At 37.8% G+C, this 27,716-nt stretch overlaps 2 protein-coding genes across 2 annotated transcripts in view; both read left to right on the top strand.

Moving 5' to 3' along the window:
- The window catches only part of RAD54B (RAD54 homolog B), a 63,675-nt gene that overhangs the window by 17,698 nt on the left and 18,261 nt on the right, over positions 1–27,716 (top strand). The window contains exons 4-6 of the mRNA XM_041412987.1: positions 21,151–21,351; positions 24,526–24,813; positions 27,197–27,359. Coding sequence (XP_041268921.1) covers positions 21,151–21,351; positions 24,526–24,813; positions 27,197–27,359 — 652 coding nt within the window. The remainder of the gene's footprint in view (positions 1–21,150; positions 21,352–24,525; positions 24,814–27,196; positions 27,360–27,716) is intronic.
- On the top strand, positions 59–6,456 carry LOC121340307 (fibrinogen silencer binding protein). Its single transcript, XM_041412988.1, has 2 exons — positions 59–499; positions 4,721–6,456. The coding sequence occupies exons 1-2, from the start codon at positions 129–131 to the stop codon at positions 5,244–5,246; spliced, it is 897 nt and encodes a 298-aa protein (XP_041268922.1). The 5' UTR covers positions 59–128; the 3' UTR covers positions 5,247–6,456.

Raw genomic sequence — 27,716 nt, 5'->3', positions numbered from 1 at the left:
TGTAGGCGTGGGCCTAAATGAGACTAGCCTAGTTAAGCCTGATCTTTTTCTGTTTGTGAAAAAGAGCTGAGCAGAGCTAGGGACTGCATGGTGGCTCCAGGAACGGCTTCCTTAATTCAAAGATAACAATGGTTGGGAAGGCCAGATCTTCTAATTTTACCTTATCTGAAAAGCTCGATTTGCTAAAACTCGTGAAGCCGTATGTTAAAATTCTCGAGGAACATACCAATAAGCATTCTGTAATAGTGGAAAAAAACAAATGCTGGGATATTATAGCTGATAACTACAATGCCATCGGAGTAGATCGCCCTCCTCGTACTGCACAGGGCCTGCGCACGCTGTACAAGAGGCTCAAAGAATATGCCAAACAGGAGCTATTGCAGCAAAAGGAGACTCACTCAGATTGTAAAAGCAGCATTTCCGAGCCAACCAAGAAAGTTGTGGAAATGATTCCACAGATTTCCAATGTGTGTTTAAGAGACAGGAGCGGTGTTCAAAGGTGAGACAATTCTTTTTATTTTGTTACTGAATGAAAATTATGGCGCCTCCTATCTACTTTGTAATGCTTTTGCTTGTGCTCAGGCACCTAAAGGAAGTGTTTATCAGAGAAAATTCCCAAATGGGAAACAATGACAAAAATAATACTGCTGTTGTTTTATGAGAAGCTTTATGTTGACTTAGCATTGCATTAATTTTTTTCAGCTGTTTCAAAGCTTGTTTCAGAGTCTTTGTCATACTCTGGAAAGTGAGGGTTAAGAGAGAATCAAAGAGAAATAGTAGCTCCAACCTCTACCCCTCCCCTACCTTTTAATAGGCAGATTATTCAAACACTGGCAAAGTGATGGCTATTCTCCTCCATTTAAGGTAATACTGCAGTCATTTTGCAACATATGGAACTGTTACCAGTTTATATAGGATTTTTAATAAAGTTAGTTCACAGAGCTAAGAAACCTTATTCACCTTTTTTCTCTCATTTACTTTGGTGTTTGCATGTTACATTTTAGCTAATCCCAACCCTTTAAAGAAAAAAAAAATTGATTCTCTACACTGCAGTGCCTTTGTGAGTGCAAATGTTTTTTTAAATTATACTTTTCTTGTACTGACGATAGTTCCCTGAAGCTGGAGCAAAGCTAATTGCAGTCTAAACTCCAAGCAGTTCTGTGTCGTATGTGAGGTAGTTTAAATACAGAGAGAAACTGAGAGGTACAGCCCTAGAAGTTTTCTTTTTTTTTGCAAGGTTTCTTTTTTTTACTGCTCAGTAAAGTGAGACACACTGTCTAGATTTGAGCCAGACATAATACAGGCAGGCACTGTGCAGGCTTTCTCCCACAGCTGGCTAATGCCCCTCATATCTGACTTGCAACACTCTGCTGGTTCTGTATTGGTCCTTGAGGGATCAAAAAATGCCTGGGTCGGATTTTGGTTCCTCCAGATACAAAAACTAAGCTAGGGAGTGGGGGAGGGAAGTCAAATAACTCCCCAGCAACCTTGAGAAAGCTCTGATTTTTCTTATTTTCCCAAGCAGATTAATGGGAAGCGAACTTTCCGTATTTTAATCAGATAGACTGATAGTGAGTGCAGCAGCGTAACACTCTAAGAAAAGCTGGCATGCGCACACTTGCTGAATTGGATTCATGGTGCCACTGGTTGAACTGAATGGTAACAATTGTCTAAATCCCAACATGCCAGATGCTCTAAAAATATTCTGTTGTGGGTCCTTTGCGTAAAGAAGTCTAAAGCAACTGGACTGTGCTGCTGCTCCTGATGAATGCCCCTGGAGGAACCATTCCAAAGAATTCTCCGGAGCAAAATGAGGCTTTTAATTGCACTAATAAAGGTTGCAGTGTCTTGACTACCAACTTTTGTAAGGAGGGGGAAAAAACCATAGTGTGAGAACTTTAGTTTGCAGATCGGCTTATAGAAAGCACTGACGCTTTTAGTGAATGATTAAGAGCTAATGATCTCTATAGTTTGTCTCCTGTAATTTAAACAATTTTTGCAGTTTTTTTATGGGACTGGGAACACTGACTTGATTACTTCTTACCCAAAATGGTTGTTCCTAGGAACAGCCACTACACTGTGGGCTGAAGGAAAAGAACATAATTTACAAGATTTTTTTTTTTCCCTGCCCAAATACATAATTATTTTATAGTTCTCTGAGTTGCATTTTATTCTAATTTTATAAACCCAGTGTTGGGTTTTAACTCACCAGGATATGACTTAGGGTTTGGAGGAGGGAAATATGACTTATAACGAGCCCGAATTCTTAATCGCACCTTTAAGGAATTTCTAGTTCGCTGTGATTAAATGAAACTTGGTGAATCATGGGTGCCTGCAGGGTTATAAACACCATGCCCCAATTGTGGTAACTGTTGTTTGTCTTTCTTTCAGTCAAGTTGTCAGAAACAACATTAGTAACCACCATACAGGCAGCTCTTTTGTTTCTCAATTCCTTCTTTCTCTCTTTGCTGTCTAATTGTTTTCCACTTAAGAGGCTGACTAAGGGAAAAAAAAAAAAGCCTCATCAGAGTTACCTGAAGATCTGGTAATTTTTTTAGTTTTGTGTGGATTACACTATTAAGAGCTGTATTTTTTTCCACTCTTTAGAGGCTTTAGTCTATGCTGCACAAAATCTCACTTTTCTTTCTCCTATTTAACCTCTCTTACTTTCTCTTTCTGCTCTCTCTCCATTTCCTTTTGTCAGAATGACCTGCTTCTCCTGCTGGTTGTTTCCACTTTTCTCAGGCTAGAAGCTGGCCAGGAGCCAGCAAATAAGAAGGAGAGAAGCTTTATTAGAAGCTGTGGTTGTGAAGAGGGGGAAAACTCAGAATTACACTCAGCACAGGGGAAAACAGGTGAAAATTTGTGTGCAGGATAATGCTTCCGATGCTGAGAGGACTAAAACAATGTGAGAAAGAAGCATGTAGGAAAAAGTGAAGCTTTGTGGCTTGAGGTAGAAGAGAGTAAGGTGATATAATTGATACTCTATAGGCAGCTCAGGTAACAGTCAATAGAATTAAGATTATCTTGGTTTTTTCTTCAGGGGATTAATGAAAGGTCAGTTTTCAATACGTGCTTCAGATGGACAGTAGTTTTTAAAGAATCTTAAGTTTAAATAGTTTGTGTGGTTGACAGGCTTTATTTTTGGAAAACATACTCATGGGCCTTTTTGCAACTGAGTATTGGGAAACTTTCATGCTTTTATTATAGAAAATGCATTTTCATGTTAATGGATGGCAGGCTAGGTCAGGGTCCTTCAGAAACTGCAGCTATGATTGCTTATTTCTTTTAAACCCAGAGTTTTGAAGACCATGGGAGAACCAGAAGTTATTAAGGAGGTAGTGCATTTATGTGAGACAGGATGTATAAATTACATTTCTTCTTTGCTTGTGGGAATTTGAACCCACATCTCTTACTAACTAGGATGGTGTTTTAATAATCAGATAGTTTCTCAGTGTGTGGCTTGTAGGGCTCTGAAGGCATTTTAAGGTGTAGAAAAACTCCATTGCTCACCCCTAGATTTAAGATGGTGACTCAAGTCCTCCAGGATTGGGGAGGATCTGTGAACATTACTTTAATCACAGATCCACTTGCTGCCTTTGACTGCTAGCAGCAGTTTTTGAAGGGTTCCGAAATGTTTTGAGTCTGCAACCACCAGTTATAGCCTCTGTTTTAGAGAGTCCTGGCCATGAGAGTGCACTGATTTGGCTGTCAATCCCAAGTTAATATATTCGTGTTCCCATGTAACTCTATACTGCCATCCCAGTCATGCTGCAAGTATTCTTTGTAGATCTGTACAGTAATAGATCAAGAAGCTGATCTGGCTTTAAAAAGCATTACCTGAATAAAGGAGTGATGTGCAGAAGTGTAGGGTTTCAAACACAACTGATGGTAGGCAAGTGTCAGGAACAGCTTGAGCCATTATTATCATCAAAGCCAGTGCAATGCCAAATCATGATTTGAGATGCTGCTGACTCAGGGATTTACACAAAGACAGATGAGTCAAGTGGGTGTTGTTCTTTAAAAAAGAAATGCACAGAACTATAGGCTGCTCTTAATGGAAGCATTTCTGTGTCTTGAAGCTTCAGAAGAAATATTAAGATGGACGATTCAAAGAGAAGCAGCAAGGATTAGCTTGGTTCCCAAATCTACTGGCAAGGGTTGTCTTTTAGCCTCCGGTTTCTTTTCCCAAGGCTCTTTCTGTACTTTTATTTAGTGATATTTTATGTTAAAAAAAACCCCCTAAATACTTGGGTGCATGAATCAGAAACAAGGAGCACATTAAAACAGGGGGAGACAAATAAGTTTGGGAGATGGAAATGTTTCTGCCATAGTCCACTCCATCTAAATTAATGTGCTTTAAAATGATCTTTTATATTATATAAATTTTTTCCTCTGTTACTTGCATGACTTGGTGCTGCTTTTTTTTTTTTTAATATTTTCATTTGTCATTAATAGCCCTTCTTGCTTTTTCCACTGTCAGAGGGGTCTACCAGATGAGTTCTCTATTTTCTATACTGCCTTTAGAGCAATAAACTCTGAGTAAGAGAGGGCTGTGTCTGTGTGGTAGGAAGAGGGGCACAAGTGGTGTTCAGGTAATGAAATAGACTCCTGGACATAGATAGCAGAGCAGTATTCAAATGAAGCTTTGGTTACTTACAGCTATGCCTTTTAAAATAGTTTTTAATGGATTATTTAAATATGATTTTGTGTGTTCTAGTGCTAGTATCGATAAAGAAACAATTGCTGGTACCAGTTCACCACAGGCAATGTTGGATCACCATCCTGCGACAGTCATGATGGACTTGCAGTCGGAAGAGGATGTCAAACCTCCTCCTTCTCTGATTATAGACTCACAGCAAAATGAGAACTTAGAACAAGAGGAAGAACACCAGCTGGTGCATATTATGGAAAGGTCTCCTTCAACATCAGTGTCTTCAGTTGATATGAGAGTGATGATGTCTCCTTCCCCTGTACCAAGAAGAGATGAGTTTTTTAGGCTTGAGGTTGGAGAACGCTTTAGACCAATGTGTGGCTATGACCCACAGATGTTACAAATGCTGAAGGAGGAGCATCAAATAATATTAGAAAACCAAAGAAAAATTGGTCTTTATGTCCAAGAAAAAAGGGATGGTTTGAAAAGAAAGCAGCAACTGGAAGAAGAACTGTTGCGAACAAAAATCAAAGTAGAGAAGCTGAAGGCAATACGACTACGCCGTGATCTGCCAGAATACAGCAATATCTAAATATTTTATTACTTGTGTCATATTCTTTGAAATACTTAATAATAAATGCAAAAGTGTTTCTTATGTTAATATGGATGGATCAAAATCTGGGCTTGAGACATGAAAGCATATGTTGTTTAAGTACCTTAGAAGAATACCTTGTATGGGTTTGAATGCAACTCTTCTGGTCTAAAGTATAATCAAATCCATGTTTAAGTGTTTAGATTGATAAAAATCCAAACTTTAAAAATATTTCCACTTATCTCTAGAGTTGTGATGAGCTAATGGAAATTTAATTCTGTTCTTGTTAAAAATTTTGGTCATATGCATTATTTTTTCAAATAATCACCTTTAATATCTTAATGAAGTCGCAGATAAATAAATGCATATAAGAATGAGAAATAAGAGGCCATGTTTAAATGTTTTATTCTTTTCAAGTTGGTAAATCTTATGACAGTAGTGACATTTTGCTGATGTATCAGCTTGGAAAACAAAATTACTGGATTGTTATATTTTTTTAATGTTCAGTAGACAGTTGAATAAATGTACATCTTTTTAAAAGCTAATACTTTTTAATTGTTTCCAGTGGAGAAGTGTTTCCATAGGATGTTATCAAAATAGAGACAATGAATGCAACACTTGGTTTTTAAGACTGCATGCATGTGTAATTTGTGTGTACAGTTACCATGATTGTGTATTCAGTTATAGTAATTATACTGGTGATCGACCACATAAATATCTACTTTGCTCATTTGCATGCATAATTACTGCAGTGCATATGCAACCAAGACAGTTGCAGGTGCCTTTGATCAATATCACTATGACTATAAGCTACTGAAATAAAATAGTTTCTGTATGTAAGTAACATGTGACTTGAAATCAACAGAGATTGTGTTATTCTGGGTCCCTTTTATAGATCCTGTTGTTCCGATCTTTCGATTAGTTTCAAATAAAAAGCCCCAAATGAAAACAAAATTGATTATTCTCTCTGTCCTGGTAGCAGCTGTTTCCTCTGTAGTTATGATCAGCTTTCATAACTGGAAGAAAAATATGTGAAAAATATCAGTCTCAGCTGATTAATTTCTTCATAATTTTTAGTCTCCTGCCTATTAGAATGGATCCACAGCTGCCTTAGACCTCTGGCTCCTTTTTCCCTGTAACAATGCTTTCCCCTTCCTCTAAGCTTTACAGCAAGAAAAGGAAATGAAGGACAGCATCAAGGAAAAACAACAAAGGGAATGTAATTCCTCTGGTGCCTCCCCATCTCAGAGGGTCCCAACAACAGAATGAACAAAAGCAATAGGAAGGAGACTATTTCTTCCTCACTCCTGTCATCACTGTTTTCCCAAATTTGTTTCTTTCTCCACTCCCACAAACCTCTGCATGCAAGCATGGGGCAGTGGTCTGCCTCAGCAGACTCTCAGTGAGGTAAGCCTCACACCTCCTTGTTGGTCTTCTGAGTAAATCAAATACCACAGGGGTGGGTACTTAATGAAAGCTGGAGACTGGAAGCATGTAAGTGTAGTTGAGGAGCTAATGGAGCTTAAAGAATTGTAGTTAAATTTTGTGATATAATAATCTTGACTGTCACTGCCCAGGATAATTTTAACAAGTTTCAGGTAGGAAAAGTAAAGGGAAGCAATTCTTTTATTTACAAACTGAGGAAAACTAAAGAACAGTGAAAACAGGTGTTGACAATCTGGAGTTCCTCAATACTTTGTTTTCTTGAGAAGAGAGTACTGTAAGTGTTCTGGGAATTTTTGTGTGTACTGAAAGTGATGATGCCTGGATAAGTGGCCTTTGTTCCAGTACAGTCCTTGGCTTTCTGCTGTGTTTCTTAGTTCAAGGACATTGATCTGTTTTTGTGTAGCTGGAAACGCTTCAAGGAGATACTCACTTCTCTGAGTTTACAAGAATCAAAATGCTGGCTTTAATAAATAAATATAGATTTTATTTGTTCTGCTTCTCAGAAATGGGAAACAGCACTAAATTATCTCCCCATGTCTTGTAGTTTGGATATGCAGGATCTTAACCTTTCAGTTGAAAATCAGAATTCTGGTTTCTAGTGGTAAGGAATAAATTTCTAGTTTCTGTGTTTATATGTTATGCAAATGAGCAAGTTTTTAACAGTTCATAAAATCATTCCCATACGGCTCGGTGTCTTGCAGTGGTTTTGAATTTTAGGTACTCTTAACACTGGCCACCAAAATGCTCTGGAGACTTCAGGATGTTGTCTTTTGATGATATATGAAGAGGTGACTTGCAGGGTTGCTACTAGCATGGTATTTTTATTTTGAAGACTAGAACTAGAGGAGTTTTCAGTCTTGGAAAGCTTATAGTCTTTTCTGAACTGGCAGGCAAAGTAGTTGCAAAAATAGGACTCTGCATAGAGCAAAGTCTCCCTTGTGTTGATGTTGGAAGGGGAAGGATGCAAATGAGTGAAGAAATAAAATGCATTGTCCCCTTACAGTTGGTGTTCTTCCATGTTTCATTGTTCGGACTTTGTGTCACTGTTGGTGGAGGACTTTTATTCGTATTTGCAAACAGCACCTCTAGTTCAGAGATCTCATGCTTCTCATTTGCTGTGTTCTGAGTTTTGTTTCTTGTGACTTTTGGGGAGCTTGGGAAAGGGGGAGACATCTCTTGAGTGCCCATGGAGCTTGCTCCTTTCTTTACTAGTGAGATGATTATTTCCTTCCTTACACTTAGAGCTAAGTGTTTCCTCCTTTAGTGCCATTATATTGCTCTCTCAGTTCAGTGTGATGCTGACTATATCTTATACCTCTCTATGTTGGTGGATTTGCATTTCTTTCCCACTCCACATCTGCTTTGCAGTATCAGGTTATCTTTCTGAGTCAGACTTCTCACTTCTCTGTGCCTGTTCCTGGTTTTTTTCCATGTATTCCTAATGTTAGGTACATGCACCACAGCTGTGGCTGGTCCTTCTGGACCATGAAGTGCTATGAATTTTTACTGTTCCAGCAAGTGATACTGTGCTAGCATGTGTGAAAGGGATGGTAGGAAGCCCTTCCCTCCTTCACCCTCATTCTTATCCTCTTACTCCCTTTGCTACATCTGGCAGTGCCATTCCCTGTCTGCATGTTTATAATGTACAGAGTACAGGCAGAGTAATTTTAGGCAAGGACAAATTTCTACCATATGTTCATGTCCTTCTACTAAGATAACTGCAATAAACAGGCTGTAGGAGTAGCTTAATTCCAAACATCTAATGGATTTATGTTTAGGATTAGAATAAAAAATTGTACCTATGATAACCTTGTGATAATTGTGATAGCATCTTGTGTAATTTCATCTATGCAAGTAACTGGTTAGCAATCAGTCTATAATTTCATTGCTGCTACCTACTTATCATGCTTTTTTTTGTTTCTGCTTCCCCTTGTAAGCTTTTGATTCCTGTGGAATGCTTGCCTTAGATAAGAATTTTTATCAGGTAAAAATGGTAAGGGAGACCACTCCAAGACTAGGAGAAATTGCTTGTAGCTAATTGTACTTGTCATAGCCCTGTTTTCTAATATTTTCCACTTAACTAGCTTAAATTTATTTATTTAATTTATACTAATACACATTTTATGACTTGGGATTTTCCCCCCCTTCAATTAAAATACATAAACTTGAGCTTGCATGCTATCTTCTTCTGGCAAACTTGTGCTCACTGGATTTCCAGTAGTCAAAGCCATTAAGTTCCTTACAATTAAATGATAGTTATTTCTGAGTGGGAGGAAGAAACAAGAAGTTGTGCTGCCCAGGCTGGCTGGCTAAGCTGTCTTTTAAAATTTCCTGTCTTTTTTGAAGTGCTTTAGGATGCATCCATGTAAATTTTAACTTCAGTAAAATAATAAAATGGTTACTCAAGAAGATGATAAAATGTTGTTTTCCTAAGATGTTGACTACTTTTCCATTTTGCCTATTAAAATAAAAAGAAATCTCTAAAAAGAACAATTTTAGCATTAGAATGCATTAAATATAGCTTCTCAGTGTGTATTTCTAACAAATATTCTGTTTTCAATATCCAGGTCTTAAATAATTTGAGAAATCTTACTGCCTGTGTCTTAGAGTAAAAAAAAAAGAAAAGGTGCTGTGTACAGTAGTTAAAATAATGTCTGTTAGCTGTCTGTGTAATACAGGACTAAACTTCAATCATTCTGTGACCTCTGTTTCTGTGTTCTATCTCTGCTGAAACCAAAAGTGTTCGCCTTGGTGTCAATCTGTGTGTAGTGATGCTTGCTCTTAAATGGCATCCAGTTTGTCTGGGTAAAGTTTTTCTCCAGCTAAAGATGAAGTTTCCTGAAGTTCTTTTGAATGCTAACTAACAAAATGTGGATTTTCCTTGTAAAACTTACAGTTGTCCAGTGGTAAAATAGTTGAAAACCTTGCTTTTGATTTGGGTATGGGGCGGTGGATGAGGGTCAGAGAGCCCAAGGAGAGCTCAGCCATCTGTAGGCACTTGCATTCCTCACTGCCCCTGCCTTTCTTCCATGCGATGGGATTTTCACACTCTTTTATCCTAGTGATTACACAGAATGATTTGTTGATGCATCCAAATATCTCTTCAGTATAACACCTTGTTTGACTCTGTATTACTCACACAAGAAGAATATAATACAATTGTAATTCAATACTTAATCAGCACTTACTCCACATAATTTATGATTTCTATTTGCTCTTTAACAAAACTGCAGACTTGGAAAATGCTACTGATTTTTTTTTTGTATTTTACACATGCAATTATATATTTTTTGAAAAGGAGTCATTGTTTCCTGGCCATTCCCTTTTGGCTCTTGATTTTCGTTTATAGTTAGGCACAATAATTAGCATAATTTGACATAAATATAATGAAAAAACAATTCCACTGGCTTACATTGTCCCTCCAGATTTGGTTGACTAGAGGGCCCAGTTTGTTGGGGCTGTCATTTTGTTTACAGTATTCTGTGTCACCATTTGCTTGCTTTGTATATTGTTGAAAGAGTCTTGTCTGTAGTGCTAATACTTCTCAAAATATGTACATTTTCAAAGTTTGGAACTTTCTACATGCTTGAAATAAGTAAACGGGCTTATAAATTACTGATTTTTTTACTTTTATTCTTAGCTTTCATTTAGCAGAAGCAATTGGATGAAATGTTTATCTAGTTTGGGGATGGGGAGAAGGGATGTTGGACTGCCTGTGGTTAGTTGCTACAATATTGTTTGTCCTGCATTGCATCACATAACAACTTGCAGTAGTGTCGAGTTGTATTTGTTGTTAATCACTGAATATGTCATGTGAAAGAAGTAATTTATCATAACTCAGCAGCTGTTTGCAGATACATTTTACATAGGCCACTTGTTGATACTATAAAGAATACCATTTTGTAAAGTCAAAACTTTTACGCGTGGTACAGAAATACAGGATTAAATCCAGTATGTTGTATTGCTATTGATGTGTTTTCCATTGTCATATGGCATTTGTTTCGGGCTGCACTGTAAGCCACCCCCAGACAAAACTGACTCGTAAACTCTGCAGGTTTCACCCAAGTAATGTCTGCACTGCTTTGCACTGTGAGGAGGCTTTGGCAGTAGGTTGTACATGCCGAGATGACCTTAGCAGCATTAACTGTCACTTTGACCAAACTACTTTATGCTGTTACCTCCTCTCCGGCTAGAGTGTGTGTGTTCTAGATATGTGTTGATGACTCATCTTTTTCCTGTGAAACAAATTGCAGGGAGAATACTCTGTTTAGCATATATTGAATTTTTATCATCTTTCCTTTGTAGTGTTTCAGTTTCCCTGTGCTTTTGAAAAAGTACTTGAAACTTGGCATCAAGCTGGTCTTTGGCCATTCCTATAAAACCTCATTCAAGTTTGTCTTAATTTGTAGGTCATTAACGAATGCAGAAGGTGATCATTTTCACAACAAGTTTGTTACATTTTGGATGTAGTCCCTAACAACTGATTCTTAGTAAAGCTTTTCCAGCCTAAGCACGCTGCACTCTTGAGGGTGGATCAGGGAGTTCTCAGCTGCAAACACCTTGAATGAAAGCAGGAAAATGTGTCTGTAGTTTTGCCAGTAATGGGACAGACACCCTCAGTGAGGAAGCCACTTTGTTTAGATCCTGAGGGTTGCAGATGGCAGCAAGGATCTCAAGCACATGTGTCCTTCTTCTGGGGCAGTAAGGATTTCAGAGCTGTTGGACTGTCCAGCTGGATGGGTAATGGCCCAGCTCTTTTCCAAAAAGACCAGCAATAGCCTGGAAAATATGGGTTGTAGCTCTGTGATTCAGAGTGCTGCACAGTGTGTGCGCGGAAAAGGACTGAACTCAGTTCATTTAGGGAATTTAGCCTTTGCTGTTTGTTATAATTATTTCTGCTAGATAAAATCTATTCCTTTCAGAATAGTTTTTGTTATGTAACTGTATGTGCTAGTTTGCTGTACTTGAGTTTTGAAAATACAGAATTCATAAGTGAACTTCTGAGATGGCACTAAAGATGTTTTTCAGCAGTGCAGGACTTAAATCTACTTGGAGAGTTTAAAACACTTTAGCTCTGAAGATGTAATGGGCATCTCTAAAACTTGTTTTCAAAGGAAATAGAGATAAATTTAATCTTTTTCTAAGTCTCATCCTTTTCTCATGAGTGCGCCCAGGCACTTACGTTGGTAGGCACACATATACCCAACGAGATACATGGGGGCAGTTGGCAAGAAGAGCTGCACATGCTGCAGAGGCTTTCCAGTGACACCAAGAGTCAAAGCAGTCCTTTGGAAATAGCAAGTAGAGCTGGGCTGCTGATGGAAAGCTGCCACATCTCCATGTCTTCTAGCGTTTCCTTATATAAGTGGTCAGCTCAGGACCAAAAATAGGCAGGGTTAACATAAAGTAGGCTCTGTTAAAGGCATTATGAATTTTAGGCTTCCTGCATGGAGTCATCTTATTAATTTGCATTGGAATTTCTATGCAATTTAAATTGTATTCAGTTTTCTTACATCCAGAGCAAACAAAGGCAGCACAGTAAACACCTCGTATCTCCACAGTGATGAATTTCTTCTGTTCCCTCTTTCATTTTCCTGGTTCTATTTTGCTTTCCTAGTAAGAATTACAACTAAAGCTCTAGGTTTTTGTGTTTGGGCCATAAATATTACTTTTCTGCTTGGACTACTGAATGGATTACATTTATGTAAATCAAAGTTATGTAACTTGATTTGGAAAGATTACTTTTCCCCTTTCCAAATATTTCGTCAGCCACTCTGCAAGTAATCATTGCTGCATAACACATGAAAATTCTAAAAAATATGACTCATCCTTTGTGTGCCTCTTCCCAGGGTAATGTCATAAATTTTAAACAGTCCCGTTTAAATAATTTAGGACAGGAATGTGTTGTGTTTCATGCTTGTGACAGTGGGCATAAGTTTTATTGATTACTTGTATTTTAAATGCTCTTTACTACAGTCCAGGAAAATCAAAGATGGCCATTAACAAACACAAACAGGACATTAAAAGTGTTTTTACTTCCAATATGTGCTAAACCAGATGTTAATATGAAGGATATGTAATCTTAATAAATCCCTTTCTGCCTGCTTGCTTTTTGTTACAGATCTAAGTCTTTGCACTTCAGAAACAAAGATTTTGTACAGTACAGAAATAGTTCTCTAATAGTTTTGTAAAAAAAATGACAGAAGTAATAAGAAATGCTTAAGATAATGCCAAACCACATATTTTCAAAGTACCACATATGGGTTTAGCTGAGTTCCTTCCATTTACATTTAAACACAAAAGGATGAACATTTATATCTCTGCAAACTGCTTCCAAAAATGATTGCATTTTGAGAAGACTACAATTAGCCTGTGATTATATAATAGTCCATTAACTATTTTTTAATAATGTGGGTTTTTTGGTAATTTAAATATTTGGAATATTTTCATATCACATTTACACTATAATTTATTGCAATAACATTCAATATTTACAGAACCCAAGAATAAATTTTGCTTTTGGGTCTCACTTCTGCATTTATTTTTTGAAGTAAAAACCCCTTTACTTGACAAATTAATCAAAACAACTTTCAGTGTGGATGGCAGCATTAAGAAGTATAGTAAACAGTCGATTTGGATGGCATTTGACTGGTTCCAATGTTTTACCGAGCTGATCTGGCTCACTGCACCGAATGATGCCTGCAGCCTTTCAGAATTCTCAATGATGCTGCTTTTTCCTTTGATAATAGGACTTGCACGTCTATTTCTGTAGACCTGACAGAAGCTTTCAGCTGAGTTCATTAAATTTTTACAGTGAGAGCTGGAGTCGGTTGGATTTTTAGGCAGCTGAGAGATTTAGGAAGAATAGTTTTCTGCCATGGAGCTGTAATTTTGAAAGTATGTGCTCTCCATCCTCCCTCTTCTACGGATGATACCCTTAAGAGGTAAATGTTTCATTAAATGGTGATGAGAGGATTGTTCCTACAGGTTTGAATTAAGTACATGTACCAGCTCTGTTATTGTATAGAAGGCTCCTATTTGAAAATAAAGGTTACTACACAAGTGTTCAAAAAACTCTCAAATAGCATAACCTGAACCCAGTTTTCACATTCGGTTGGGTATCATCATTAGGTACATGATTAAGGATTGTATTTCTGTGGGCTTCCTTGCCAGGTCACAGAATGGACTGTGTCAACTCAGTGAGTCACTATTCAGTATTTTCTTTCCACCTCTTTGTTCAGTTATAAAGCTACGCCTTGTTCTCAGCACATTTTTCAAACTATTTTGAATTAATTAGCTAAATTTTTTTACTCAGGTGCTCATTGTGATGGTATCTGAGTGCCTATGAGGTGTAATTACGTTTCACAACACCCTTGTGAGACAAAAACTTGATGCAACCTCCACTTTCTAGGAGATAAAGTGCGAGTTGAGGCAGAGAGAATAACACCAAAAAGCCCTACTTTTATGGATGTTGCAGACTGAATCATGGAGGACTGCATTGTCTCAGTGCTTTAGGATACTGTACAGTTAATCTTTCCTAACCACAACTTCCAGTTACACCCATGAGTGTTCGCTATTAATACAAATGAGACTGAATCACAAGTCAGGTGCTCAAACAAATGTTTCTTGCTCAAAGTTGGGGTTAAATGACTTTCTTTACGTCACAGAGAAACTCCAGAAGACATGCAAGTGAAGTCCAGTTCTTTATGGCATTATTCAGCTTATCTAACCACAAGATTTGACTATCTGTCCTTGCAGCGTTGTCCATCCCACACCTTTTGCAACTTGCAATAAAGCAGTGCAGGGATGGCAGAGGCAACAGCAGCTTTTTTTCCTACCACTGTTCCTGCCTTTCCAGCAGTTCAGTTCTCTGCATTGAATGAACAAGAGGTCCCATGGCAGTGTAGTGCAGCATGCTTTCTCTGAAGACTTTATCATGGATGTATGTGCACAGTGGGGCAGATCAGGTCACTGGAACACCTTATTTTTAACATCTTCAAACTTTGCTTGACTTCACAACCTTAGACCTATTCACTCAGTGAAGATGGGTCATAAGGTTGGTGGGCAGGTAGGTAGCATAGTTTCTTACCACAAGGTTGTTAATCTTTTGGGAGCAAATTAACATTTCTAAACAGATTATTCCATATAGTTTGGTATTTTCATCTATGTAACACAGGGTTGAAAACCTTATCTTTCCCCTTTGAAGTAATAAAATTACTGCATTAAGACATCACTGAATTAGGTGTACACCATTAATATCAAGGCATGCAGTGGTTTGCCCAGTGAGTTTTGCTCAAGTTTGATGACAGCAAAGCAATAGAAAGACCAAAAATTTTTCATGTTGAGGAGCAGAAGGTACTGAGGGGACTTCAGGGAAAGTGATGCTATGATTCAAGATCTAGCTCCTGCTTTGCCTAAGTGGACTTGTCTGCTAGAAGATATGTGTCTGATTCTGGGTCTTGTGCTGGTCCTAAACTCAGAATTGATTTGGGTTTGTCTTGTAGGGAATGATGTGTGAAATGGATCCAGTTCAGGAGCTTAATTACCTCCATCTCTTACATTGCACCTAAGCCTTCCTTTGCAGCCCTATTTACCTGTAGAGCATGTACCAAACCCGAGTCTGCCCTGTATACCAGGATGTTGTGTTTGTGTGAGTGCCCTTCATGTCTTTGTGCAGTCAGTGCCCTTCTGTGCTCAACTGCTTGCCATTTTTTATGTGACAATACCATGTTGTCTTTAGTTGGTTTCTTCTGTTGTCATTTTCCACTTCTATTTTTCCTGTCGTTGCCATTTCCCTGTCATTCCCATTGCCTAATCAGCTCCTCTTCTCATTTTTTCTTCCCAAGTTGTGCTGTGATTTCCCTCAGTGTTTTCCAGCTGTACATTTTCATAGTGAATCTTACATTTTGAGGGTCAGAGATGAGAGGCAGTAAGTCTTTTTTTGGCACCACCTCCTACTCGGAAAATTCCAACTCTCTGTCTGGTCCTTGACTCTTATACTGGACCCCAATCCCAGTCTGCCTGAGTGGTTCTCCCTAACCATCTCCCTAACATACCCTCTTGTCTTCTTACTCTTTTACTCCCTGTCTGGTTTCTAGCCTTTCCCTGCATGCTCTGCTTCCCGCTCAGACTTCCAGTCTTTTACCCAGTTGCCAATTTTCCACTGGTTCAACCTCAGCCTTCCTTTCCAGCAATAGTCTTTCTTGTTTTCAGGCTTCATCTCCAAAATTGCTTTTTCTTGTAGCTGGTCTGTGTCCCTTCTGCCATCCTTATCTGTTTGGTGCCAGGAGAGAGGAACATGGTCTGAAGGAGAGAGCTGTGGAAAAATTCCCTGCTGGAATTGTGGAAGAAACTCAGTTTTGATCTGAACAGTGAAAGCTGTTCTCAGCCTCAGTTAGAGCATGTCCAGTGTGTAATCCTCAAGAAATTAAGGTGTAGATACTATACGAACTGCATTTTTTCTAAGAGCTTTTAGCTTTCAGGAATGGAAAAAGTTTTAGCTTAGCAAAAAAAAAAAAAAAAAAAAGGTGTTATCTCATCCACAGATTTTTAGATTCTTTGCCAGAGTATTGAGTTAGTAGAGCTTCTACAAGAAATAAGAGTTCATTGTGGCTAAGACTGGATTAATCTGTGATTTTTTTTCTTATAAACAGTGATTTTTCTTTCACTGCCAGTTTTTATGAATATTGTGCATGTGTGTGAATGTGAGTGCTTAAACTGAGACAGCTAGCATAGAAGATGCACTGTGGACTCCTGGAGGCCTGGCAAAGTTATTAGCTTTGTAAAATCAAATCTACTGAAGGAAATCCCCATGGTATTGCATGGTCAGGAATCTAGACCCTAGTTTGATTGGCATTTCAGATTATTAAGAGACTTTGAAACAGAAGTTTAAAAATCCTAAATTTTTTTAACTTTTATTTTAAAATAATTTTGCATTTAGAACAATGATGTGTTTTCCAAAGAAAATATTCTGCTTGAAATATCAGTCTTTAGGTGAGTTTGTTTTCTATACTCATACATGAGAAATGAATTACAAATACATTTTGTCTTGGAAAGAGAGGTACAAAGCACGGGTTTGTAGTCAAATCACTGAAATGTAATCCCAACTGTCATTGATTCCTCTAGGTTTAGGGCAAGGCAACTTGACTCTTACTGTTTGCACTCCTCCTGAGGTCTCACAGAAGTGCCATGGGAAGAGTTATTACATTTTTTTTTTCCATCTTGGAAGCACACTGATATACATTTACATGTTAGCATAGTATTAAGTTTATTATTAGACTGAAATAGCTTTGCAAGTGAAAGATAATGCTATCTGACTCATATTTCTTTAAATATTCCTGGGATATCTTAGGAGTGTGTGACATGTAGCTCTTCCATAGGCAACTAGACATTTAACTGCTATGTAAATGTCTGTTCTCAAAATGTTACAAATTAATTAAGGAACTTTTCCATTACTTCCTCTGCTCAGAAGAAGGAATTGGTGCAGGCTGCATGGAGCAGACTGATGGCACCTGAGCAGAGTCACTGCAGAGGCTACAGCAGAGCACTGGCATTGAGTTGGGGCTGTGATTCATTCAAAGCCTCAGTCTCCTTTTACTGCAGTTCAGATTTTTTTATTTGCCTTCCTCTACTTCTTGATTATTCCTTAGTGCTATAGAGTGCAACTTGAATCAAAGTTGTCCTCTCTAAGCTGTAATTTTTGCATTGTGACAGTATTTTTTATTGACAAGATTCAGAGCAGTTGAGGGAAAACTTGCCTGTCATTTCATACATGCTTATGTCATAGATGTTGAGGTGTGAAGGTGATGGGTAACACAGGACCCTTGGTTTAAAAATCACCCCAACCTAACAGTAGCTGCTACAAAAAGATGGGCAGCCTCCCAGTCTCCTTGGTCCAAGCTGCACGTATCCCTTCCCTATATTGGCTGGAGGTGGTGATGGGATTCATTGGGCTGGCTTTCCTGCAGCTGGTGGATGAGAAGCAGAGCAGGAGAGGGAAGGAAAGGTGAGCTCATGGGCTATGGCAGCAGCCTGCAGTTGGATGGGGTTAAGCCATCCATTAAACCACATCCAGGCCGAGGTGCCAGTGCCTGGCTCACCGGAGCGTGCCCCTCGCTCCGCTCGGCAACGCGCGCGCTTACGGTGCTGCAGCCCACAGTGCCCTGGAGATGAGCGCTGGAGTTACCTTGGGTAGTCTTTCATAGTGCAGCTGCTTTCTTACTGCATTGGGAGTAACCTAACGCACTTAATCGATGCATTTTCTCTAAATCCCGCTCATCAGAAACTGGTTAAACTGGTTTGCCATTGGAATGCTCCCGTCCCCTCTCCTGGATCCCGTCCCGATTTCTGTAAATCATCACCTTCCTGAGGCTGCTGAAACTTTTCCTCATATCAGCGAGGCTATGGTTTATATCTTGAAACCTAAGCCCTTGTTTTCTCAACCACAGAGAGAAAGCTTTAATTGTGGAAGCTTTTCAAAGCCTTGTTAGCCATGTCTTTAAAGTTCCCAAGCCCTTCCTTTGGGAGGAAAGCCATGCCTCTTGCTACTGTTTCTTCATGGTCAAGCAAACCTCACTGCCAGGCTTTTGGCTGCTTGGGAGAGAAATGAGTGGCCATGATTTCCTGATGTTTCTCATACCACAGGGTATGCATGGTTGCTGTTACTTATTATTTTCACTCTGAACTGATTAACAGCAGAGCCCAGAAGGTACAATTGCAGTTTGTCTTCCAGGGTCTCAGCAAATCCAGCTCTATTTCAGATACTGTCAATGGTCTCTGAGCAGCAAGGGGATTCTCTTGAATCCACGACTCACTGTACCCCTACATCAAACACTGAACTTAGTTCCTGAGCATATCATACCGTTCTCATTTCAATTCCTGAAAAGCTCTTGACACTGTATTTATTGAATTTGAATATTCTGCTATTGCACTGGAATGATCTTTAAAGTTAAATAGTTGTGAAACTAAATACAAACAAAACTGATAAGATAAAAAGAAGGTTGAATGCAAGTACCCAATCAGCATTGTTGGTGAACAGGTTTAGGTTTTCTATGCAAGGAAATTATGTGAAAGATAATTTTGAGAGGATGTAATTATTTTTACATAAAAATGTTTAATAAAAAAAGAAGAACCTTACACTTTTATCTGAAAATGTACTGTAGTTATTGGTAAAAGGAAGATAATTTATGTGGCATAGAAACAAATTGTTATTGAATATTTCTGTAAACAGAAGTTACGGTAATTCAAAAGACAAATTGAGGGAAGAAATCTGAACATTGCAGAGGCTATAATTTTTCATTTTCCCCATAGGAGCATGGTAGTATTGCATGGGATATTGGTGCCCAGTTTGCTTCTTACTGGGGAAAGGATGCTTTGGAAATCTTTTTCAGCAAAAGTCACTATAACAAAAGGCTGTCAATTTCCAGGTTTGTTTCTAAATTATTTGTTTTCTAATTATTTTGAATGAAGCAGGGATAAGAAAAGTTTGAACACTTGTTATTGACTTGAAAGTTAAGCTGCTGGTGATTCAGATAATACCGTCCAGGATGCCCTGAGTAAAAGAGCAATGAGCATAACACGGATCTCAGGGGTCACCAAACTCATGTGGGAGGTCAGTGAACGAGACAAAGAGGTGGTCTTTTGTTTATGGATGGCCATCCTTCAAGAGGGAAGAAGAAAATCCTGCAGTGAAATCTCCAGTTCTTGCAGCAGTAGTTTAAAATCTTAATATAAGGAAGGTAGTTGTTGATTGAACTGAGAGAATCACTTTGAAAAGCAAAAAGAAAACCATCTTGTATTTACCTGTTGAATCAATTTACAATTAGAAGCTCAATATAAAATAAAATTAATCTTTTGCAAGGTACATGTTTCCTCTCTTCCCCCCTCTCTCTTTTATTTCTCTAAATCTTACCAGTTGTGAATACTGAAGATCCAATAGAGCCTTTTAACTCTTACAGAGCTGCAAGGATTTTTTGTTACTGTCTTGTTCATTTACCAAGATTATTCTACAAAGAATTCCCTACATTTCAAAAAGGGTTACTGAGTTCCATATTCTTATCCTTCTGTGAAATGCCAGTGTTCAGTAGCTGCTCTGTTATTCCTTGGGGATGGGAACACATCTGCTGCACGAAACTACAGATGTTGGCTAATACACTGAAGAAACATCTAAGTATGGAAAATCCTGTCTGCTTTAGGCATCAGCATAGAGTTCTGTACAGACAATACAACTTTTGGGGGGGTTTTGGAAAGAAAATTCAACTAGATAAAAACAGCATTTTTCATTTAGGTAATACCTTTTTAGTAAACACTAGTCTGAAAAATTGAACTCATTTTAGGTGTGTGAGTTAGGAGTAATTTGCAGTTTTAGGAATATGTAGACGATGTAGAAGTGGTAAAGCTGCTTCTTTGTCGGGCTGTTACTGTGAGCAAGAATTTCCTCTTGCTGCTTCTCCTTTAAATACCAGCACACTTGCAAATTTTGGAAAAGTTAGTCTGTGGCATAAGTGCTTTTTTGTAACAGATTTGTATAGTGTTGAATCCCAGATGGAATCAAAGGAGCAAACCTATTTAAGCTTTTAACCAGCATGCAAGGGTATTTTAATGAAAATTAGTCTGATTCTCCTTTTGAAGCTGAGCATGTGCTGAAAAGGAATGCTACAGATATTCCTTTAGGTAATGCTGGTGACTTCTCTACCATTGCTTGTCTCAGATTGCTGTCTGTTCTGTTGTCATTTCTTAACCTTATTAACTTAAATATTGCCTATTAATATTTACATCCATGACACTTATAACTGGGGAACTGCTGACAAATCTAAATCAATCTAAGCCTAACAGTGTTTGAGTTGGTGCATACTCAAGAGATGGTCTGCTTCAAGATTTGCACAATTAGTTATTTTTGAAGGGTGCAAGGAAAGAAGTTGAAATTATATTTTGTGTTATTATAGTTATGGTTATTCTGCTACTTAGTACAGATGACTTCAGCTCCAGATCTGATTCCTGGACTCCTTTGTTCTCTTTTCTGAGTTCTGTGTTCCTGTGCTTACTTTCAGAACATTGCCCAGCACCATCTCACGAGGACCCTGTTTTCATTTTCTCCTGTGGTCATTTCCCTTTTGCTTTTTTTTTTTTCAGCTTTTCCTTTTATTCTTTTTCCATTCTTATAGTTTTGAATATATGTCAAATTGGGAGGTCACTTACTAATGTAACAAATGATCTGATTTCCTTGGAAGTACATACTTTCTGAAACAATGTAACATTGTTTTGGTTTTGGTTTTTTTCAGGATTAGTCCTTGTGTGGTGTTCTGTCTCAATCCAAATTTACCATAAGGACAGGAAATGTACCACTTTGTTTATGTAAGATGAATTTTATAGATTGGTCTTGATTTTTTTGAAATGCAAAAGACTGTCCACCATATCAGGAGAACCTGAGATATTCTTTGTTATTTTATTTCCCTTTTAGATGCACTGTATTTGCCAACATCAGGGACTGCAAAGGAAGAAGCAGCTCAGGAAGCGCCTGACTGTCTTGTGAAATATTTCAGTGTCGTGTGGTGTAAGGCATCAAAGAAAAAGCACAAGAAGTGGGAAGGCGATGCTATTCTCATTACAAAAGGAAAGTCAGTAATATTGAAAGATATGGAAGGCAAAGACATTGGCAGAGGTACTGTAGAATTGCACACTTGCTCAGAGGAACACCTGGCAGAAAATGACTGTGCTTTGAATTAACAGAGACCCAGCTATTTAGGTATTTTAGTTCTTCACACCAGTGTTGACCACAGGATGAAAATACAGTGGAGATTTTGGGTTTGCTTTTGGTTTGTCTTTTTTCTCGGGGTGGGGAGAAGACTGCAAGACAGCTTTATATTTATTACATATAAGGCAGATGCATGGGGGTGGCTGGAGAAGGCTGAATAACATAATTCACAGAAACACCAAATGCTAGTCCAAAGAGAGAATCTGGAAATCAACGGCTGTACTAATTCAGCAGAAATGCTAAGTAACAGCTTTGTCTGCTCACATAATGCAGAAGTGAAGGAGTTAAAATTTGGGGAAAAGATACAGGTAAGTTTCTTGTAGATATTCCAGTCAGCACTAGAGCAATCAGGAATTTCAGAGGTTGGATCTTTGCTTTTAAGCCAGTCAAACAACTAAAAATATTATCTTTGTTGGAAAGACAGGCAAACAGCAACATTTTCCAGCTCAGCCAAAGTCAACTGTGTAGCAATTTTTAGTCTTGTAGTTTTAGCGGCAGCTGCTGCTGTAAGACATAGTTTGGGTTGATATCAGAGTTAAAAATAAAACTTGCAAACCATAGGCTGCCATCAGCTTGAAGCAGTAATTTTTTACTGAAAGCAAAGCAAGAATTAACTTTGCTAATGGAGCCAAAGATATTCTGTAAGGGAGCAGGATTGGACAATGTTATTGCAAAGCATAATTTGATTTGTTTTAGGTCAGAGATGGCTTCTCTGCTCTTTTGTTACAATCATGACATTGTGATCTCATGACATTGTGAGCCTTGTTAGGACCAGGCAGTTTTGATTTGCAAATCAGTCTGTGACTTATAAGTTAATTTGAATTTATTTATAGCAAAGCAATATATGTACAGACTTGCTTGTTTTTGAAAAAGGCAGAGTGAAAGAGAGTAATGCCTGGAATGCATCAGCCACCACCCTGTTGTTCCTGCGTTTTTTCAAGTCCTGTCTTCTTGAATTAGCAGCAAACACAATAGAAAAATGAACATTGTGATTTTCTCTTAAAACTTGACTTAAAAAAAACTTAAAAGCTTTTTTACTGTGTTTGATGGTGTCAGAGAGCACAATACCAATGTCATTAGTGCTAACTTGCCCATTCAGAGTTGCTTTCAATTCATATTGATTCTAAGAAGATAATAAATTGGCCAATTTAAGCAGTGTGAGTCTTAAATTTCTGCAATTATTTAACTCAGTGAGTGAGAAGGAAAGGTCCAGCAGTGGTGCTTGCCTCCAAAATTGTATGTAATACTGGGAAGTTTATAGTGAATGTGTATGAGCCCTTGGGATTATTATTTTTAAATGGAAGAAAAAGGCAAAGGAAGAATTTTTCTTTTTTTCCTTAGGCTTACCAGAGCAGGATCAAGGATGGCACAAGGGAACCTAAAATCAGCACAGCTTATAGCTCATTTTTGAGGCAGCAGAACATCTTACTGTTCTCCTCGCAATGTCCTAATTCCTTAATAATGCATTGCAAAGAATTTAGGACATGCTGTCTTGTAAATTGGTGTATGTTACAGAAATGGTTATTTCTGGCAGCTGCATAAACAGTTTTGCTTTTTGCCCTCTCAGTTTCCACCTGCCCTTAAAACCCATCCTGTCTTAGAATTAGACTCTTCTGACCACAACCTGCACAGGGATACATCTGTATTGAGTATGTTCAGCCTGAAGCTATGTAGAGATAATAACAGAAAACAAAAATGCAGAGCAAAGGAGATCATAAATGCCCTCCCTAAGCATCCTATTTAGGAAGACACATATATTCTTTTGTGTTCAGGCATCTTCAGCTCTTTCCTGAAAGCAAGTGTTCCTTCAAGAGCCAAAAAAGGTTCGCTGTGTGCTTTCTGAATACTTCCAGAGGAGAGGAAGAAAAGTATCTCCCTTTCCCTTTTGGCTCGACTGTTTTTCAGCGCTTGCTTAGACTCTTGGACTGTGAAACACTTCGGTAATTTTTTCCTCTTAAAGGAATTCAAATGCAGAGCTTCATCTTCCAATCTTTCACATTCCTAGAAGGGACAGACCCAAGCTTTGCAAACAGCTTCCAGGAGTCTTTATACTTTATATATGGTGTTTGTTGGATAAAATGTGCCTTGGGACATTTTATCCAACAAACTTCTTTGTGCTTCTTTCTTCACAACTGAGTGATTTAACTGCTGATCTACACAGTCATGCCTTTTTTTGGGTCTATTTTGATTTTTTTTTTGGAGGGGTTGGTGTTTTGTGGTTTTTTTGGTGGGGTTTGTTAGTTTTTTTTTGGGGGGGGAGTGTTTGGTGTTTGTTTTTTTTTTTGGGTTGGCCTTGCTAAGCATCCAAGCCTGTTTATCCAAATTTACACAAATTCAACAATTGAGGTAAAGAATTATGAAACAGAGATGTGGCTTTGACCTGTCTGAGTTAAGAAAATAAATTATATGTCCTCTGTTTCTTATGTGAGAGCTTCAACCAGTAGAATGCTATTTGAAAGATGGAACCCCCACTCTTTCCTACACTGTTATCTTAAAAGGAAGAGGCAGCTGTAGCTGTGTTTTGTAATGAGACCAGCTGTAGCTGCAGTGAGAATGCCCACATGACCAAGCCCAACAACTATTGAACTTATGAATCTTGGCAATAATCAGAGCATGTTCCAGAGCATATGTAGAAATGAAGATTTCAGAGGCATCTGAATCATTAAGTTTAAGAAAACTAATTAAGAATTATTTTAAAAGTAGAATACACTGTTTAGATCATTAGCAAGAAGGGGCATGAAAGAAAGGGAAAAGGACTTAGGATGGTTATTAAGACAAACTTCTGGATTTTACCACATTGGGCTAATTTTTAAAAGCTCTCTTGAACAGTTGTTTCATATTCAGTAGACTTGGTTAGTGATGGGGATGACTGAGTCTCTGCTCATATATTCTGCTATCTAATTCTGATTATTAGCACTCACATGTCACTCTGTTAAGGAGGGAAAGGCTTTATGTGTAACAATTAAATGTTTCAGAATGAGTTGCTTTTTCCCAGTTTTTCCTTCCTGCAGATGAGTACTAGTGTTAAGGAAGTAGTACTTGCTGTGTTATCCTAATTATTTCATTTTTATGTTCTTTTAGGTACTGGATATAAAGCTAAAGAGCTAGACAGCCTTGATGAAGGTCAAACACTGATGGTTGGCGGAAAAGAAATTGAAGTGATGGGTGTAATTTCAGCAGATGATTTCAGCAGTGGCAGGTGTTTTCAGGCTGGAATAGGGACTCATGACACAGATGCAACTGCATTATCTCAAACTAATACAAAACCATTCTGTAAACCATTCAAAAATGTCTGTCAACCCAGTACTAAAGAGAATATGCTCAGAGAATCTCAGAACTGCAAACCTCGCCATGATCCAAATGCTACAAGTAAGATTGAAATTTTAAAGTTTTTTTTTAAACATCCTTTGACTCTCAAAAAATATTGAATGTGTAACCAAAATTTTCGTGTTCCTCAATGTATTAGTGAAGTATTTCTGACAGACAGTACTAGTATCTAGCCATGCTAGGATTTTGTCATGTGTGTTTCTAACAAGTAAAATACTCTGCACTGAATAAAGTTTTTCATAGTTGTTACAGATGGCTGTGGAAGCACATTAGGGTTGTTTCTAAGAGTTTTGCCAAGGAAAATGAGTTTGCTGATCATTGAAACAATCTGACGCATACTAGAAGTTCTAGATGAGTTCCAGCTTCGCACTGGGGTCAATGAAATACAGCCATAATGTGGCAGCACAGTAATTGCAGTCGAGGATCAGTAACAGAAAAATTGTGCCACTTTGAGAGAATTGCTTCTGTCAATGCCTGATCCTTCACAGCCAGTGAGTGTAACTAAAACTCAACCAGATATGTTTTGGAATAAATGTTTAGTTTTATAGTGCTAGAAGTAGTATGTGCTGAAGAGCCATGAGAGTTCACATATTGTATAGGAAGAGGCTGGTTGAGCAGTTGTGTAAGTGGTGTTGATTATCTTAGCAGAACTATTCCTTTGTCTACAAACCATATAGGAGCTATATTCTGCTGGTAGCTCTATCTTTCAGATGGAAGATAAAAATGAGCATTAAAAAAATGTTGCTAAGCCGTGCAATGCTTATTTAAAAAAATGCAACTTTTTTCTACATTCTTACTGTAATACCTCCATCCGAGTTCTTACATCATATCCTGATACTATGGGACTTTTCAAAGCTGTTACCTGGCTGCTGTGTAAACAGACAATGAAATCTTAGTCAGGTGGTAATTATAAAAGAGCTTCCTTATTAATACCAACTTCTGGTCTTAATTTAACTTGATTACATTTTATCTAAGGATGTTCCTTCCTGAGATTGCAAGATGCTGCTGCATTAGCATTCTAACTGAAAATCTGACAAAAAAAGGCCAATATATTCAGCATATAAATTAACAACTTTGCTATTTCTGCACTGTTTGTTAAAAAGTTACTTTTTATTCTAGTTATCTTCTGTGACTTCTGGTGAATTTGAATACCTTGTATCATATTTTGTGAGCTCTTAACACATCAGTAGGTTGGACTCTCTCAGTCTTTAGGTTTGCTTAGGAGAATCACGTTATTTAATGCCTGATTGCATAACCCCTTTCAGAAGCTGCTGAGATACTTTACAAGACCTTGATATTGGAACAGTCAGAGGTTTTCACTTCATCATGAAGTCTTATGATTATAGTTGATTAAAATGTAGCTTCTACAGGATGGAAAGCCAGCAGAGCAGAGTGCGGTGACAAAGCTGTAAAGCTATGACTTCCATATAGATTTTCTAAGCTTTTAGTCCAGTGTTTATCCAAGCCTTGTTTCTTCCTCATTTTCATGCACATTTTTGTCAGAAAAGTTATCTTTTTGTCACCACTGGCTTTTAAATATATACACAGGCAATTTGTTTTAATCCATCAGAACTCAGCCTTTTGTCACTAGGAAACAAAATCTCCCTGACTGATATAAGCCTTCAACCAACCTATTCCCATGAATAAATTATCAGTATAGATTTATTCTAGTGACATAAAAATACCAGAAGCCATAAATTGCTTTCTCATTCTGTCCTCTGACAATTCAGTTTTTCAGTGAGGGTGAGTAGCAGCAGCAGAAGCAACCCAAGTATGGACATTGTCTAGCAAAATCATAATGTTTGTAAACAGATTATGGCAAGCAAAACTGTTGTTCAGATGTTGCTCAATACTTCATTCTCTCTTTGCCTCTGTATGTCTTCAAACACATCAACTTCTTTTATTCGTGCACTGTGGCAGTCTTTGTCAGCTCACACTCAATCCTCCCTTATTAGCAAATCAGTGGCTTTTATCTCTGTTTCTTGGGCAGAGAAGTCTTTCTGGGCTACTGCAAGAATGTCCCCTTGAAATGAACTATTTAGAGTATTTAGATTTTATGTAGGTCATTGTTTATGGTGTTTTTCTTAGATTTTCAATTCAGAAGTATTTTGGAACTTCTAATTTGACTCTATTAATTCAAAGTCATCAAACAACTTTTACTAGGTAGGCAGTTTCACCTCATCAGAAAAAAACCATCATATTTCTCACTTTATCACCTTTACCTTTGAGAAAAACACAAACTAGTTGGAAAACCTCTTTAAAAGAATATTTTTATGTAGAAGGCAATCTAGGTACTTATAAATGCATTTTCAGTCTGAGAATGGTCAATGTAATATACAGTATTTTAATAGTTATTAGATCATTGACTTTAATAGGTTTTGCTAACAGAATGAAAGTAATGCTTGATTATGTTTTGAACTTGAAGATTCTCTGGTTATGCCACGACCAAATGCAAGTCATCGGTGGATGTTCAATAAGGCTGGTTTACCTGTGGTGGATGTAGTTGTAGATCCTTACATTGCAAGTAATCTCCGCCCACATCAGAAAGAAGGAATTCTATTTCTGTATGAATGTGTAATGGGAATGAGGTAAGGTAATAATTATCCTTTTGGCTTTTAATACCTATAATATTTTCCTGCCCATGTTTGAAATGTGACATCTTGGGAAGTGTTGAGCAATTATTCCGTTAATTAATATTAGTAATTTTCTCCCAAAAGCAGCTGCACAAGTTTTTCCTGACCTAAATGTAGCATCACACTTGCCATGATTTTGCTAGATGTCATGAGAAGCTAGAGCACCAAAAGGCCTGTCATTTCTACATACCAAATTTTGTAAACACAGATATCATTAAAGCCATGCTGAAAAACACTGCTTTCTGGGATTTATACTTCATATAATTCAAAATTATTAATGTAATTTGTAATTCTGGCATTTAGAATAAAAAA

This window comes from Onychostruthus taczanowskii, unplaced genomic scaffold (assembly GCF_017590055.1).
Source record: "Onychostruthus taczanowskii isolate IOZ18803 unplaced genomic scaffold, ASM1759005v1 scaffold4, whole genome shotgun sequence".
NCBI lineage: Eukaryota > Metazoa > Chordata > Aves > Passeriformes > Passeridae > Onychostruthus > Onychostruthus taczanowskii.
Note: the sequence above shows the minus strand (reverse complement) of the source record. Positions and strands in the feature narration are given on the sequence as shown.

Excerpts from the sequence above, each read along its gene's own strand:
- LOC121340307 (XM_041412988.1), top strand. The coding sequence starts at position 129 with ATGGTTGGGAAGGCCAGATCTTCTAATTTTACCTTATCTGAAAAGCTC. Across the intron at positions 500-4,720 it reads GACAGGAGCGGTGTTCAAAG|TGCTAGTATCGATAAAGAAA; the intron begins GTGAGACAATTC and ends TGTGTGTTCTAG.